The sequence below is a fragment of the Somniosus microcephalus genome, chromosome 16 (assembly GCF_052327205.1).
Source record: "Somniosus microcephalus isolate GS21.2 chromosome 16, FLI_Smic_1.0, whole genome shotgun sequence".
NCBI classification, from domain to species: domain Eukaryota; kingdom Metazoa; phylum Chordata; class Chondrichthyes; order Squaliformes; family Somniosidae; genus Somniosus; species Somniosus microcephalus.
Genome location: NC_141002.1, coordinates 49216285 through 49234356, shown reverse-complemented (window position 1 = coordinate 49234356; position 18072 = coordinate 49216285). Strand labels below are relative to the sequence as shown.

General features: G+C 43.1%; 1 protein-coding gene across 4 annotated transcripts; it reads right to left on the bottom strand.

Annotated features, from left to right (window-relative positions):
• Positions 1 to 3741: 3741 nt before the first annotated feature.
• adck2 (aarF domain containing kinase 2) lies at positions 3742 to 15194 on the bottom strand. 4 transcript variants are annotated; one of them, XM_086008968.1, is made up of 8 exons: positions 13653 to 15194; positions 12825 to 12971; positions 10785 to 10913; positions 8134 to 8229; positions 6044 to 6295; positions 4888 to 5016; positions 4430 to 4483; positions 3742 to 4327 (listed from the first exon to the last, which is right to left on the bottom strand). In XM_086008968.1, exons 1-8 carry the CDS (start codon positions 14589 to 14591, stop codon positions 4190 to 4192), a joined length of 1884 nt encoding a protein of 627 aa, XP_085865094.1. In that variant the 5' UTR covers positions 14592 to 15194; the 3' UTR covers positions 3742 to 4189. The 4 variants fall into 4 exon arrangements, with proteins under 4 accessions (XP_085865094.1, XP_085865096.1, XP_085865095.1 ...); XM_086008970.1 differs by lacking the exon at positions 6044 to 6295; XM_086008969.1 differs by lacking the exon at positions 8134 to 8229.
• Between the last annotated feature and the right edge of the window lie 2878 nt (positions 15195 to 18072).

Below are 18072 nucleotides of genomic sequence, written 5' to 3'. Positions count from 1 at the left end.
ATATATGGAGGGAGAGGTTTAGGGAGGACAGGAGGGCAGTGTAATCAGAGGGCAAGGTGAGCCAAGATGGAGATTGAAATCACTGTGGATGAGAGTCACAATGCAGAGAAAAAGGAGGAAAGTGGGTAGGATATCTCAGAGAGACACTCAGTGTGGGGCTGGAAGAGAATGAGAATTTTAAAGAAGGCGAGAGGGGTGGAATAAGGTGAGGTACACGAAGGTGGAGGTGGTGCCAGAGGAGTAGTGGGAGAGACCAAAGTGTGACTTGATAATGAGCCACACTGCCACCACGGCGGTTTGGGCAGGGCAGGTGGTGGAAAGAATGGCCAGGTGGGGAATCTTCAGTAAGGATCAAGGTGTTGCCACCCATGAGCCAAGTTTCAATCAAATCTGTCAATACAATCATCCACAATAAATCGCCATGGATGGCAGAGCCTTGTTTGTGAAAGAATGGACATTCTAGAAGGAAATGTGGAGGAGGCAGTGATTGTTCATCAGCTAGCAGCAACCAACGAGGCAATGATAGGTGACGTGTTGTAAAGGAAAAAGCCATATTCCAAGAGATACACCATCCTATGAACAGATTTCTGATATTATTAATACATGACATACTGGGTTTAAAAGTCTGGAAAGCCTCGGCAACACAGGCTGTGTGCAAACAGGCTTCTGAGATGGGATGGTTTGATAACACAAAAGTTGTAAACACACAAGCTTTTGAAATGGGAATTGGTTAAAAATACTAAAACAATGGCCCTATAGAAATAGCAGTTTGGCGCTTCCAGAAGGTCTGGAGTTTGGGAGAAACACAATGGAATGACCCAAGTAAAGTGTTAAAAACTGACACTTCGAACAGGAATACAGAATAAACCATGTGCCTTTGTAAAAGTAACATCAAATGAAACAGGAAACACGATTAATATGCAACCAATTGAAGTAGTTAAGAAATGCATGAAACACCCTGGTTGAAGTGTTTTCAATTTACATGCTGTAAAAGATACATAAAAACATAGAAGATAGGAGCAGGAGCAGGCCATTTGGCCCCTCGAGCCTCGTCCGCCATTTAATGAGATCATGGCTGATCATCCAAATTCAATACCCTGTCCCTGCTTTCTCACCATATCCCTTGATCCCTTTAGCCTTAAGAAATATAGCATTTACTGTGGAAAAGAACCCACAGAACACTTTGAAAATATGACTTCAATAGAAACACCAAGCAATTACATTGTGTTTGTGTTGAACTTGGAACACATAGGAGTCAGGACGTCTGATTATAACCAGTTAAGCCAATATTAGAATTGAATGGAAGTCTTCCATCAGAATGGCATCAAATAAATACTACTGTCATATTGTGTTTTATAAGTTTTTGAAACACCTAAACAAGACAGAAGTCTGCAAGCTAACAGTTGAACTGGCAGTAAGTATAGAGAAAAGTCAACAGAATGAAGAGAGATAATTAGCTTACATCAGCAGAAAACTTCAAATGATAAACCACTAAAAAAAGGTATAAAAATGGAAGCTTTTCAGATAGACAGTCAGAAGTCGCTGGAAACGGGCAAGCAATTCTCTCAACTTCAGAGAAGGGCTTTGTAAGTTTTTAATTCTTTGAGTCTCGGGGATCAGAGGTACTTTTAATTTGATTTTGGTGGATATTCTGGATTAGAATTAAGAATAAGAAATGTAAAAATGTAATGAAGTTAAGATTTGAGAATAAGGATCTCTGAGGATAAGAAATGTAAGCTATTTGTTTTTGAACTGTTAATGTTGCGACTGACTCAACAGCTGTTAACTGTATGTTGACTCTTAAATAAATCTATGGCCCAGAACTTGGTGTCGGGGGCTTGCCGTGCGTGCAAGCCCCCGATCTGCACTCACCCTGCGCGCTGACATCTGAAGCCCGGGCCTGCTTGCATTTCCTGTCACAGGCCCGGTTCAGATGTCAGCGTGCAGTGCTTACCTGATCCAGCGGCGTAGTTAGTGCGATGTGCCGGCTGGGATCAGGTGAGCACTGTACAACCAATCAGGGGAGGGGAAGGTTCATTCATGAGTTTGAGAGTAAGAACTGTCAAACTCATGAAAACTACGGGGGCCCAAAACACTATTTAAACTTTAAATAAACATTTAAAAAACATCCCAATCATTAAATTAAGTATAAATAAGTTTAAAAAAATAATTTAAACAATAATTTTTTTTTTTGGAAAAAAATAAATTTTTAATAAAAAGGGTCTAAAACTAAACTTACCTTATTGTAGATTCTTTAAAATAATAAACCTGTGGGAAAAAAAATTCTAAGTTACACTAAAACACCACTTACCTGTAAAAATAAATACTTACGTGTGCTTTTTACAAGCGTAAAGACCGGAGGCCTTTACACATGCGCAAATCCCCCAAAACAGAGGAAATCCAAGACGCACGCGCTGCCCCCTACAGCGCACGCGCTAGCCTCTTCACCTCTTGGGTTAGAGGAGAGGAAATGCCGGTTTTCAGCGCATGCGCTGTGCATGCTGAAAACCGGCATTTCCTCCGGCTCTTCCGTACTCACGTGTTTGGGGAGGAATTTCTGCCCCTATATATTTTTAGAATTGTCTCAAGTAATATTTCTGTATCAATCTTGCAAACTCAATTTCTGTACACTCTTTTGTAAGCAGTTGCAGAATTCGGGGGGGGGGGGGGGGGTTTCCGGACCCTCATAATATCCGGAAGATTACAGTCTAGGTAAACTTATTAAAAGTGCTATTCGGAGAACGGTAACATCTTCACGTCGTTCCTTTCCTTTAGGGAGAGATAGTCTGAACCTTTAGACCCAATTAAGCGTCTTATAGAATTCAGCTATCTTTAACTTTAGTTGAAGGTGAACGTCTGGGGAATATGCCTGATCTGGGGTAGCCCGAAAAGGGCTAGGACTAGTAATTATCCCTTCAGTGTGATTACAGGAAGATGAGCACCCAGCAGGCGCACTGAGTTGGAAGGTCGGAAAGAGAGGAGGATGGGGAAGTTCTGACAAAAGGTCTTCGACCTGAAGCATTAATTCGGTTTCTCTCTCCACGGATGCTGCCTGGCCTGCTGAGTTTTTCCTGCGTTTTCTGTTGTTATTTGGGGAAGTTGGTGTTGCTGTTCATAAGGAGACAGCATTGAGTGCCTTCATGGACCCTTCAGAGAATGCAGAGACACACACAGAAAACCTGGGATGGCGGAAGGAGAGCAGGAAGGCAGAGAAGCAGTGATAGGTTGAGCTAGGAATTGGCGGGGGTGGAAACAATGTACCCGAGAAAGGTGGAATAATTGGGTGACAAGAAGGGTAATAGAAAGGAGACAGTTGTAGATTTTGTGGACTGTAAATGGTCTGTGGAAGCAGGAGGCTTTGTGGATGAAACAGCCTTTACTTGTTTGTATGTTCGTATGTACGTATGTTAGTACCTTTTTATGCTGTTTACAGAGGTAGATAGACACAAATATACAGAGTCTTGAGCAAATTTTGAATCAAATAATAAAACAGTGCAATTACTTCAGCTCTCCAACAAAATGAGGGCGAAAAGCAGAGACTGTTGTCACAGTTGTGTGACTCCACTGTCCTTGGTGATACCAAGTTCCTTTTCAAAAATGTGAATTTTCTCCCTACCTCCCTAAAATGTGATCAAGCTTCCCCACGCAGGGAGTATTCCCCAGAGAAGTTCTCTATACCTCCCTCTAATGAAACAGGGGGCACCGCATGGGTGAAATCAGAAAATTAATACATAGGGAAACTGTTGGGAAGTCACATTTTATTAGTTTATGGTACAGAGCTCTGCAGTGGCAATGCACTGTGCCAACTTTTTAACCCTCTGCACTTTGTACTAACAAACAATCATATACTCACATCACTATCATTGAAAATCACAGTTGTTCAATCTGTCAGTGCAGAGGGACAGAATCAATAGATCCAATAGAGCTCTTTGCACACACATTTAACCTGCACTTTACTTTTACTCAGTTTCACAAGGGCTCAAAACACTGGGATACATCATGAGTTATTCTGCAAATGGACTTTTACTGGCATTGGCATCGGCCTGTAGTTAAAGAAACCATTAAATCCCCAGTGTCATGATGATTGAATATTGAATGGATGTGGATCTCTGCCAGATGTGTTCTCTCCTCCCCTTCCCTGAGTAAGGGTGGTCAAAAATGCAATGCTACAGACAGTCTGTGACTGACATTATAAATCCGTGGCGTTCTTCAGCAGCAAAGGTCTGGCCACTTCCAGCAAGTCCAGCTCAGGATCCAGAGAATGACCGAGACCCTCCAAGACCATGATGGCAAAGATGATGGAGGCAAAGTTACTTCCCAACTTCACCTAGTGTTGGGAGAAGGAAAGCAAACAGAGAGCTGCAGTCAGATTTCAAACAATCAAAGACAAAGAGCTACACATGTAACCATGGCCAGAATTCCACTCTACCTTGTGTGTGAGGAGTGTCTCCAAAACCTGAGACAGTAAACCTGCAACATGGAGCTGAGAAGATAAGAGGAAAAGGGTTTAAAATGAGATCAGTCAACACAGACACGTCTCTAGGTAATAAACAAATCTTTCCTCCTCCCTCACTAAACTGGTAATGTTGGCCCACCTACCCTTCTTTGGTAGCCCAAATCAAATATTGCAATCTCAGCCAGCTAAAACGAACTACACAACTGCAGTATTCCATGCAGCCACTTCACTCTGGGACAATTAAGTAGAAATCAGCGTTATTATTACAAACACATTATATGAAAACTCTATTAAACCTCTGAATACGGAATAAGCTTTGGAATTTAGCAGTGCTTGCTCCACAATGCTGCATTATATCAGAATATTATTATAGTGTGTCCTCACTTCCCTTAACTAAGGAATGTTCCTATCTGCTCTTAGTGTGCTAGTACCTTTCCCAGAGAATCTGTGTTCATCCTGGCTTCGCTCACAAGTTTTTCTATTTCAGATTTAAACAGTTGTATGTCCCGGCATTCACTGGCTCTGGCCTGGGTCAGGAGTAATTCTGCAACCTGCTTGCCCTGAAAATAAAAAAAACAAAGTATCGAACAATATGAAGCAGAAATCCAGATGACTTTGGTAAACCTGCTGTGTACCTCACACCATTGGGATGGGCAGGTACAGCACACACATCATGGCTGCTTTGCACTTTCCTTTAGACTGCATGCTGCTTTAAGCCCCACCCCCAACACATTGCCTCTCCAATCAGAAGCCCCAACTTTGAGGATGAAGAAAACAGAAACATGACTAAGAACCAAAGGAACAGGGATGTAAATTGGGTTGAATGACTTGGAGAGGAAAGGTTAAGGAATACACGGTACTGAGTAACAGTCACCATGGTTACAAAGTACAAACTCAATAACACAATCCAACTGTTAAATATTTAGTGCTGGAATTAATTAAATGACTTCCATATTCAAGTTGCTGAATGATGCTAAACCCATCCTCGCAAGTGAGGAAATAGCTTTGACAAAAATCAGTCAATCTCAGAAACAAGAAATTTTTAACTCCTCTGTCTGGACCAAGAGAAAGGCCAGAGTGAGGCCCACAGTGCACCCAGAGCAGAATACCTTGATCCTGTCATGTCTTCCAGTACTGTCACTCTAGTAAGCAAACACTTGCAAATGACAGATGAGTTCACTCCTTCCTGCTGACCTGGTGCACTATGCTGCCAGTACCACATATTGCTTCAATGTAGAGCTAGCAATTTTGGCACAGCATGCTAGCCTGAAAATTTCTACACTTGGGTTGTGTCTCATGGTTTGATGTCCAAGTATTACAATTTTGTGTTAATTTTTTGCAGAAAGTGAAAATTCCAGTTTCCAAGTGGATCAAAATGATAAATTATTTGCCCTATTTGGAAGTAAACTGCGATTCTACAATTTGGAATTCTCAGCTAGATTAAAGAGCGGGATCAAAAACAACACACAACCTACATGGGCTGAGTGACCTATATTATCAGGTAATACAGTGCAGGTCACTTGCCTGGTCTTTTGGGAATGGTATGGTGCGTATATGGGGGGGGGGGGGAAATTCACAGATTCATACCTGCCCTTCAATCACAGCGGTGAAGACAGCTTTGAAATTGTGCAAGTCAGATGGCGGGAGTTCAGTAACAATGCCAGTATCCAGGAGAATAAGCTTTAGTGGGCATTGGGATGGACGCACATTAACGATGAGCGTATCGCATAAGTCTACAATGGTGGTCTTGTCATCATTTTGAAGGTTGAACTGATCAGCCCCCTGGATGAGGATATTTCCAGGGTAAAGGTTTCCATGAACAAAGTTATCCACAAACACCTACAGAAATAAACAGGTCAACAGTGATGATGCCACAATACCACAGAAAACTAAAACAAGGGGATTCTTTTTGTAAATCATGCATTCGGTATATTTGGAAAATTTTTTAAATTGCAATTTGAGTTGGTAAACAGTATGTCTAATGTTCCCTCTGTCGGTGGGCTCCCACCTGCTGAGTGAAGCCACCTCCTTTACAGTTATTGCACTATAAACCCCTCAAGCCCCTGCATTATGTCCTTCCCCCAGTTTTTGATCTCTCACGGTCCCTATCTGTCAATTGTTTAATCCCTATGATCGCCATATCGCCTCCCCTCTCTGAGCCCCAGCTGCTCTACTTTGTTCCAATACTTCCTTCACCTGTTATTCTAAATCACTTCCCCATTGCTTCTCATTCTTTCACTTTCTTTACCTCCCTTACCCTATACTGCTTCTTCCCCTCCCTCAACCCCCAGCTTAGGTAGTTTCCCTGCCCTTGCTCCCACCCAATCTCCTCACCCATCCCCATCACTCCTCTCCTGAATCTCCCTCCCATTCCTCCTCCCCATTCCCCCTCCTCCTCCCCTCTCCCAACCCCTCCTCCTCCTCTGAACCCCTCCTATTGCCCACTCCCCTCCCTGTCCCCCTTCCACATCCCTCTTTGCCCACTCCCTCTCCATCCACTCCTCATTCCAATTATTCCCCCACTCACTAACCCTGTTTGGCCAGAATAATGCACTTGGCCTTGAATCCCCATGTCCAACACCACAGGCGATTAACCAGTTTTAATAAAAATGGAATTTGACTTGTTAAATTATTGTAAGTTAGTGGCCCAGATGTTATCCCCCACATGACATAAGCATCCCTGGTAGCAAATCCTCTGACTCACCATAAGCAACACCACAAGAGATCTACTAGTAATATATTAAAATGTCTGAGCTTGATTTTTTGAGTTTGTCATAATTGTGACATTGAAACCAATGGGTAACATTTAACACCCCAGTCCATCGCAATCACTGAGTAATGTGGTGGCGGTAACACCTGCTATTCTTACTTCCTCCAGCTGTTGGTGCTGTTTCCTCTGATTAAACAAGGTTACAGGAGTACCTGTTATTTTTGCGTGCTCCAGAGATTGCACCGGACCCTCTCTCAGCCTCGCAGTTATAACACAGTTAAAGAAACATACCATTTCCTCCAACTAACCGTGAGCAACACGACAAGAGACTGACAAATTATATATATATTACACACATGCATACAGATGGATAAACAGATTTTGCAAGCTCTCTCGCATATGTACTGAGCCAAGCAAACCAAAAAGGTCCCAGCTGAACTCCAGTCTACACCAGGGTTCTGGTGGAAAAGCTTCAATTGGCCTTATTGTCCCCGAGCTAGGGAAAGAAAGGAAAGATCAATCGAGGTGATCCTTGCTGGAAAGTGCTTGCATGTGTATATCAGACAAAAATAAGAGGTAGCTTTGTGATGCCACAGTAAAATAGCCTGCCAGCCTCATACACAAAGAATCAGCATGTACCTCAGCATGAGTCAGCACTTTTAGGTCAGGGTAAAATTTTGTGTTGGGAAAATGTTTAATTAATCCTACCAATCTAGTCATGGATGCAGCTCCCTCTACAACTTTGTTTTCTTATATGGGAAATAAAAGGGAGTACATTGTAATCGTCATCTGGCTCATGAACAAGCATTTCTCATACTCTCCCGTGCACATGGACTTTCTACATACAGTGGACCATCATCTTAAATGTTTTGTGGACCCTCCCTTTCTCGCTTCTTTTTCAGGGTCCACAGTCATTTGCCCCCAGGACTCCAGCATCTTTTGGTTTGTTACTACTACACAGGGTTACCATCTTCAGCAGCATCTCCACCCCCATTCTTGCCAACCTCTGCTTCAATGTGTTAGGTACATCCTTTGCCAAATACATCGAGACAGGCACACTCTCCTAAACACAAAGAACACACACAGAAGAATTAGTGTCTTATTATCTTTCATGATGGCACCCAGTGGCATTTACTTCAATGTTGAGTGTTCTTACAAGACTCCTATCCAGACTCGAGAATATTAGTTTATCAGCCAACCAATGTTGCCTTGTAGGAGGGTATTGAGCCAAAGCTATTACTACATAAAGCTTACATATCCCCAGTGTAAATACAGAATGATGCGGAATTTAAGATGAGATGCTATAGCAATCATGCTCTCTGGCTGAGAACGCATACTCCAAGCACACTTCTGCTTTACACCTTTGGAGGTAGAGAAGAGGTACTGCCACTGACCACAATTACCTATACATTAGACAATGCAGAAGATCATAAGACAGCAAGAACTAGAAAAAGCCATTCACCCCATTCAGCTTTCACTGTCATTTAGGTCAGGGACTTCCAGGTTTTTGCCTTTCTGGGCTGCAAAGGTTCACACCATGGAGCTAAGTGGACCACATATAGTTTAAATCTATGTTCACATTAATTTGCATACATTTTAAGTTGCTGATACTAACAGAGCTAGGTGTTCTGATTTAGGATCTATCCACCAGTACTAGCAACAACCCTTTACAAACCTCCAAGCCCACCAATTTACAACAGGACAAATCACCAAAAATTAATATATAAAAGCTACAAATAGGCCCATTTACCTGACCTTTGAGGAACAGATTTCTAGGGCTTGGAGGCTGCAGGTTGGATACCACTGATTTAGGTCCATAATACAGAATCCTGTCAGCCCATTTTCAACTCCCTACTGTCTCGGTCCAAAGCCCATATGCATCTACTCCCTTTTTGAATGCTCCAGCTGAGTCCATATTCATTGCACTAAGTGACATTCTTTTTGTTTCCTAAGTGAACTGAATGAGAAGTAGTTACTCCGTGTGTTCGGTTTAGCCTGAGGTTTCCTCGGTTTACAATCATAACCTTACTTCTCTTCTAGTTCAGCACAAAAAACTTCAACATCCATCCCATCCATTCCTGTGAAAATGTTAACAACCTAGAACATGTTTCTCCCCCTTTCCCTGGACCCATTTTCCTACTACACATGAAAAGCTAACAGGCCTTTAATACCCAGAATGATATTTTGACTTTTTAAAAAAGAATCGAAAGACATTGGGATAAATTTTTATCTTCATCGCATGGGTGGCAATCTGTGTGATCGCCCTCCCATTACAAACCTGTCCAATTTTGATTCAGTTGAAATCAATGGAGTGAAAATCGTGAGGTGGGGGGGCTCTATAATGGGCGGCGATCTGCTTCGGCAGATTACCACCCATGCAGTGAAGATGAAAACTTACCAGGTTCATTACCTTCCAGAAGAACATTTTCTGTTGAGTGAGTTTTGCAACATTTCCCTCAACCCATCCCATGCCCTACCTCCACTCTTGCTACCTCGGATGCATTCCATCTATGCATTAGACAATATTTATTTTCATTGCTCCAGTTTCTTACTGGCCTGCATGTATTGTCCACGATCGCAAATGCATCCGCCTCCACATCACTTAGCTGGCTGGGAATATTACGGACGTAGTCCACTTTAAATACTGTTATTTAGAAGCTCTGTTGGGCCGTTAAACTCGCCTATCTTATCTATGAGCCAAAGAATCTATATTTTCCGGCAATACCTGCTGGGATTTACAATTTTCCTTTTCTTGAGAATGTCTTAAATATAAAGCCTACCACCTCTTAAATGGTAAGTCTAAGTTATGAAGTCAGGCCAACAAAATTGGATTTCTTTCTGTTTGAACAGATTATTAAGAGGGCATTTCAACATTTCCAGTCCTGTACTTTGCTATGTTACCATGTAAAATGAGAGCTGATCAGAGCTGATCAGATTATTTCACTTAAGCTGTGAAGAGCTGCTTGCAAAATTGACAATCCTCAAGTAAGACTAGAATAGAAGATTGTATTTGACTACACATACCTACCTCTGTGACCCTTAATCATGTTCCTAACCAGATATTTAACAAACTTTATTTAGTACTTTATCATTTCAAAACATCTCAAAGCACTTTCACACAATGAACTTATTTTGGAGTGCAGTTACTGTGATATGTTGGGAGTTATCTGACACAAGATCAGCTGTTACTGGGAGTCCATTCTACATACAACTACTACTCTGAGGGAGGGAAAATTCTTCCAACCTGTAGCTTCCTTTGAGGGCTTGGTTAGTTTTGTACTTGTGCTGTAGTCCAGCAATTGCAATTTAATTGCCATTCATTATTTTGAAATGCAGTAGATTTGGGGTGGCTAAACAGATCATACAGCATATTCCCACACCATATGTGCCAGTGAACAGCTAATAATGTAAATGTTATATTTTCCCATATCCAGTTACCCTCTGCAGAATGAGAGCAGCCTAGATTGACTCAAGCTTTCCCTCTTTTCCTGTAGTTAAATGCTCATCTCCACCTCCTCAGCCTGTCAGAGATTAAGAACTCACTGGCAACCAAAAACCATGCCCTACCCCTTTCCAGCACTGCACATTTTAACAACAAATTATATTGAAAAAAAATACCTCAAAGGTTTCAACCAGGATCGTTCTTGTGACAAATGGCCTGAGAGGTATTGGAAACTTGACAGATTCCATATCCTGAAAATTCTCTCGGAACCTCTCCATATTCTTTGCCTCGTATCGCAGGTCAATCTGTGTGGTAATGCCAGGAAGCAGTGTTTAGTGTAGACAAGTACTCTTTGAGGTGAGCTACTAGAAAGAAGACATTTCCCATTAACTCTGTTTCTGAGTTGATCCCTATTCAGTCCAGCCACTTCAAAAAAAGACAAGGCACTTATTAATTGAGTATGTAAAAATAACCTGAGACAAATCATAAGGATCAGAGAAAGATTTTAAACTCACTATAGGGCAATAACATGGAGATATATATTTAAAGAGCTAATCCAGCCATTGATATTTGCAGTCAATCGGAACGAACATTTGGAAAAGGAACAGGCAACAAAATCTAACCCAACGATTGAAGTTCCAATCAAGTACTTCAAGTGCTTTAAATTAAGTACGATAGCAAAATACTGCAGATGCTGGAAATCCGAAATAACAACAGAAAATGCTGGAAAAACTCAGCAGGCCAGGCAACATCCGTGGAAAAAGGGTTCATCCGAATAGTCGACTCTAATTTCTCTCCACGGATGTTGCCTGGCCTGCTGAGTTTTTCCAGCATTTTCTGTTGTTATTTCGGCTTTAAATTAAGTGTTTGGCTTCCAACCCATGAGTGGGTCTCTCTGAGAAAATAGACTCTACAGTCAACTGTATGAGTAAAATAAACATTTTATTCTGAATTATTTCTGATTTTGTTAAAAGATTTCTAAGGTTACACATATTGGCCCGTATTTTCCGATCGCAAGCCTCCCGCGGGCGGAGGCCTGCGATCTGGAAAAATCTACGCCCTTACCTGAGGGCGCCCGGGACGCACACGCTTTCACTCCTGGGCCTCTTCAAACTCTAAGTGCGCAGGGCCCACGTATCCCAGAGGCGCATGTAGCTTGCAGCGTCCCTGGGATCACATGGGCCATGGGGAGCCAATCACAGAAGGGAATCTCCCTTCATACACTTGACAGGAAGACCTGTCAAATATATGAATGGAGATCACCCCAAAAACACTGTAAAACTTTAAATAATTTTTTTTTTTCAATCACATTTTTTAAATGACTTGAAATTACAATAAATTTTAAACAAAAATTTAATTTTTTGAAAAAAATTTAAATTTTTTATGGGGCTAAAAATAAACTTACCATTTTAAAGTATTTTTAAATGATAAATCAGTGAAAAAAATTTAAAACTTTTTTTCAAACTTAGCCTGGTAAAAGCAGGCCTTACGCCTGCTTTTACCAGGCGTCAGAATTGTAAGGGTTTTCTGCAGACGGAGGGTCTCCAAAAAGTGGAACTATCTGCCCGCAGAGGCCCTTCTCCAGGGCAGCCGGAAATGCCGGTTTCCAGCACATGCGCTGTGCATGCCTGAAACCGGCATTTCCGACGTCCCTACGGGTGGGTACACAGCGCGTACACACCCGTAGGGATTGGAATATCTGGGCCATTACTTTTTCAGTTGGAGAAAGAATTCAAGACGCCAGCTCAAACCAAGTTCACTAAATGTTTGGAGTGATCTGATTGGTCTTGCCACTTTGGGATTGGTATTTACTGTTATTAGCCAATTTGAGATTATTAACCGGTCAAAAAAAAAATTCAACTTTTTGGTTGCTCAGTTTTCTGCTGCATAATATTTCATAATTTTGACGATTTGACGCATCCATGTTTAGTCAAAGATAAATAGGCCATGATTTAACTTTCAATCAGCAACCACTAATTTTCACCCACAGATGTACATCAACATGCAACACTTTTAGGCATATGACCTTTGAAAAGTGTGACGTGACATATGCATGTTTGTTCCCAAAAGGTCTCTGAAGAGCACTTGAGATGCAAAGGGGGAGGAAAAGAACATTCCCGTTAACTTGCTCTCCTTCCTCCTCCCTCACAGAGACACCTGCTAGATCTTTGACAATATCATGGCCAGAGCCAGACTGAGTTCATTTGTGACCTCACCTGTCGTGTCATGAGCTTCTCAAACTCTTCCACCACTTTAGTCAAGCTCAACCACTTCAGGCCTGGCAGGAGGTTGAGGGCCCAGCTTGCTGCTTTCATGAGCATCAGATCCATATTGACTCGATAGGCAATCCCAGGATGCATCACCTACAAATGGAAACAGTTAATGTGAACCTCTGGATTGTACAGTGGGTTAGCACACTGCCTCGCTCTGCAGCCAGATGTTATAAACAACCCAGGCAGATGGGATGAAAATCATCTCTTTCTGATAACTATATACAACACCAAATAAAATCAGTTTGGAGGACTCTAGTAGATGCAAGCCCATATTACTGAAATGCCTAAAATCCAGCACTAATTGACACCTCAATTCAGTCCTTGTCAAACAAAGATGGCTATTGTGGGAAATGGAAAGGACATACTGGTTGCTCTACTGAGATTGGGGAGTAAGACACATTGATCCTACAGGGTAGGAGCAGCATTACCCTGCATCCAACCTGTGCAGTACCTGATCGAAGATCTGCTTGTGCGGTAGTGTAGGAGTTTTATTTTATATCTAATCAGTTTGATGCAGATATTGTGTGCAAAATGTGCGAAAGCTTTTCTTTCCATGAACTTCCATCCAATCCATCACAAAATGAAAATGCATAGCCAGTCTTCTGTCTGTTTTCATCTGCTCCAGCTTACTGTGTATAGGTACACTCACCTACTATAGTCTAATCCTCATGTTCAATCTTTAAGCACTAAAAAAAGCTTGTACAGGAGGAAACCTAAACTTCTGAGGTTATTTACGTTCACTTATGTTGCATACTGTAGAAATTGCAATACCTTGATAGCCACTGGAATGAGATGGTGCTGCTCAGCTGTTGACTCGGGGTGAAGGGTTGCCTTTCTATCCTCCAGCTCTGGTACTCCAATGAATTCCTCAGTAGTTTCAGATCCATTTTGGGGATCATGGTGGCCAATTTCATTGTACTGATCTGGAAAATCATTCTGTTTTTTACCAAACATGTAATGAAATATCCCTTGAAGCCCAAAGACCTCCCAGGCTTCAAACTGGTCCTCTTTTTCAAAGCTTTCTACAAGTTTCTGAAATTCAGAGTTATTAATGTTCCTTGGATCAGTGTAAGCTCTGTAGACCTGAGTGATGCAGCCTGATCTGATAGGTTCCTTATTTTCAATCTGAAATATGCTCCTCCAGCTCTCTCCAAAGGCCCTTTTCATGCTATACTTGGTGTAGTCCCAGGAATGTGGTGTGACGTGGACATGAAGTCTGGAGAACTTGTCACAGAACTCTGCTGAGAAGAGGTCCCTTCTGGTGCTGAACCACTGGCCCAGTTTAATGAAAGTAGGGCCTGCAGCCTCTGTGGATCTCAACAGCAGATCACACCAAATCGAAGCAAAACTGGAAGACGCAAAACAAATTGGATACAGCAGCAACAAAGGCCCAAACCTCAGCAGCAGGATAACGGCTCGGACACTCACATGGACAGTGAAACGAAGCTTCCAGAATAGGTCTTTCAAAAATGAGTGGGCAGTCCCTGAATTAGGCCAGTGTAGCACTTTTGCCTCCACAGTGACCACCTTCTGGGAGTTTGCAACTGATGAAGCTCCGAGACCTAGACAAGCAAGTGTAAGCCTGGGTAAATTCTTCAACCTGAAAGAAACTTTTGATGCAGGGCTGGCCGACATCAAGACAGTGGTTCTCAAAATCATGGGTCTGAATATTGCTGGACCAACCCTACAACTCAAGAGAAAGGCAGCCATGCTAGCGGTGCTGACAAGAGTTACAGATATTGAGTCTGGACATCCAACAAGCACTATATCGTGCCCCTTATTTCCATAAGGTCTAGTGCAGTTTTGCAAATTGTTATTTTACCATGTAATCCAGCAGCAGGCACCAAATTGAAGACTCAGCTCTTCCAGCAGCCAATCCATTCATTCCCAAGAGATATTAAAAGGTGATTCATGCAATCATAAAAGCCTCAGGGATGTGTTGTGGTGATAATCCACCTGCCTGAATTCAGCACTAAAACTGATATTTGAAACGACAGAAAATGCTGGAAACACTCAGCAGGTCAGGCAACACCGTGGAGAGAGAAACGGTTAATGTTTCAGGTCTGTGACCGTTCGTCACAGCAAACGGTTCACCGAGGCCGCTGTGATATCAGCAGCTCTTATTTTGCACAACCCCTGCAGTAACTCTCCACAGACCGATGTTAATGTCCCTCCATCGCAACAGATGCCGATCTTTCCCCTCCGTCGCACTTCGGCACAAAACTCAATAACAACCATGAAAGAAGCGTAAATACAGGAGACTCCAGCACTGCGCACGCAACACTCAGCCAGGCGCAGTCGTCCCATTGCCCCGCCCCGCCCAGCCTCCTCCTATTGGTCTCAGGCTCCAATCCCCGCCCCTGCCTCCTCCTATTGGTCCCAGGACCCAATCCCCGCCCCTGCCTCCTCCTATTGGTCCCAGGACCCAATCCCCGCCCCTGCCTCCTCCTATTGGCCCCAGGACCCAATCCCCGCCCCTTCCTCCTCCTATTGGTCCCGAGGAAGTTTAAGGCAGAACGCGGGAAATGGATTGGCTCGCATGGGAAGGACGAAGGGATCAGAGCACCGCGGCTATTGTGCCCCGGGGCAGCAGAACAGGACAGGACAGGCTCGGCTCTGGACACCCTTCCACCACAGTGCGTCTCTGATCAGGTACAAGCTGTGATATTTTTTATATTTAACAAATATGAACAAATGTAGTGAAGATTGATTGTTGCAGCGTTTAATCCGTTCATAGTTTGTAAACACTCCTAAATGTATTAGATTTACTTGTGTGGGAACAGTGCAAGACATTCTGTACATTACAGTCCAGTCTATTCTGGATTTGGCGAGGGGAAGGGGTCTTAATGATTTGCTTTTAAAGGACAAATACATTTTCTTATTTGTAAGAGGTCAGTATTTTGAAAAATAAGAGCGGGAAGGGAGCAGCTGTTGCAATAGGAAGATGAAGAGCTTGCTTTGTTAAACTGGCAGCATTTGCTGTATCAGTTAAAGGAACAGGTGGCGGCTGAGATACACAGTGACAAGAATGACACATGGGTCAAGCATAGGACAGGAATTCATCAGACAGATTGGGACCACTGTCATCCAAAGGAGTGCTTCAGTAATCAGAATGTTATTGCATTTAAAGGGATACAGTTTTAGAAATGTTTCCAAGGTTGCTAAGTGGCCCGGTTGGTGGTTTAATGAGGGAATCACGTCGCATGTCATGTCTGCTGCAAAAATATGTTTTATATTAATTAACTGATCTCTCATCTCGTTGTACACGGAGGCCAAGACCAAGCGCAGCATTCGGGTGAAGCAGTGGGACAATTGGACCAGGGTGGGGGGAGGGTGAGGGGAGGATGGATGGGAAATGGGAAGGGAGAGGATTGGCGAGGGGAAGAGGGAGGTGAATTTGGAATTTAATCAGATTTTTTAGGAAAATCACCTGACATTGATTTTAAAATGATTCCCCTCAAAAAAAAGATGCACCACTGTACTTCCTCAGAGCACTGAAGGCAAATATCTGCCCAGTCCGACAGTGATTCTTTAGAGCTCACGACAATCCAGGCCATTAGCAACAATGGAGAGGATGGCCGGGGGGGGGCGTGGGGGTGGGGGGAGACAGGCTGGCAAAAAATGGGAGAAGGAGGGCAAACAATTGAAGCGGGAGTGGGCCTGGCCTGCAAACTGTCAGAAGTGGGGAGGGAGAGAGACTTGAAGCGCACCTGCTAGAGGACTGTATCTGGATTTGATTAAAAATCAATGAGGCTCCGCCTCAATGCAGATTTTAAATGTTAAATGTTAAACGTTGCATAATTATCATTGCAGATTAAGTGGTTTCCAATATTATTTACACATCGCATGTTCTGACTGGCTTTGAGGAGGGACATTGGTGCAGAGACACCCATTGGTAAAGGCGGGATAATGCATGAAGACGCAAACCATCACCTCAAATTGCAGCTATTTTTCTGGCTCCTAACTTACATGTAATATTGTGAAGACCTATCACAGTTTCACCTACAGGGGTAACAGGTATTGCCCGGAATTCGGGACCACCGACTAATTTCAATGTATAATTAATCGATCTCACATGGTCAGCCAGAGAATATGATCACTCACCTACCTGTCTCTTCTGTATTTGTATAACTATCTCTCCTCTTCAACCTGAGATCGAACTAGAAGGGGAGCCCAGCAACCCCGACGAACCAACCCCGCATCCAGGGAGAGCTTTCAGACCTCCGGCTGCCATCCCCACGCATAGGGACGTAGATGACCAACTTACCCAAGCCGAGGAACTCCTGGATGACGTGAACGATCCAGAAAGACGATCTCGGGGAATTGGGATAGTGGAATGTATCACGGTACAACTGATGACCAGGGGTGAACACCCCAAAGCGAGGAAAGACCCTCCCGGGAGAAGGAAAGCAAAAAAGAGGCACGATAACCATACGCCAAATACGGGAGCAAGGAAAAGATGGGCACAGCGCAAAGCCATCTTTAGAACAACCCAGCTACTCTACAAATTAAATAGGCGCCAACTTGCTCGTCAGATCATGGTGGCGCCTTCGGCACTAACTTGCCCTCTACCCAGAGAGGAGCTAGAAAAATGTTTTCGAGAAAAGCTCGAAGCCCAACAATAAGGCGAACCTAAACAAATTCGCACGATACAATGGTCGGTTTGACGATGGGTCGTTGATGAAACCAATAGAGGAAGAGGAGGTAAGCAATGCCATCAAAGAGACTGATGAAGGGAGTGCGGCAGGACCAGATGGCTTAAAGTTGGCTGATATACAAGACATCCACAATGAGGATGAAACAAGGCTACCTCGCCTCTTCTCTCTATGGTTGAAGTCCAGCTCGATTCCTGAGTCACTAAAAAAGAGTCGAACTGTCTTGATTCCTAAGTGCGAGGATCAAGAGCGCCTGAAAGACATTGACAACTGGTGCCCAATCACCATTGGTCCAATGCTGCTACGCCTATTCACTAAGATTATGGCGAAACGACTAAGTGACACTGTCGAAATTAACCCTAGACAGAAGGGTTTTATAGCAGCAACTCCAGGTTGCAACGAGAATATTGCAGTGCTGGAGAACATAATAAAGGGAGCAAAGAATAAGAGAAAGGACCTCGCAGTTGTCTTTGTTGATTTGGCAAAAGCGTTCGACTCGGTTGGGCACAAACTACTATCGAAAGCATTACAGAGAA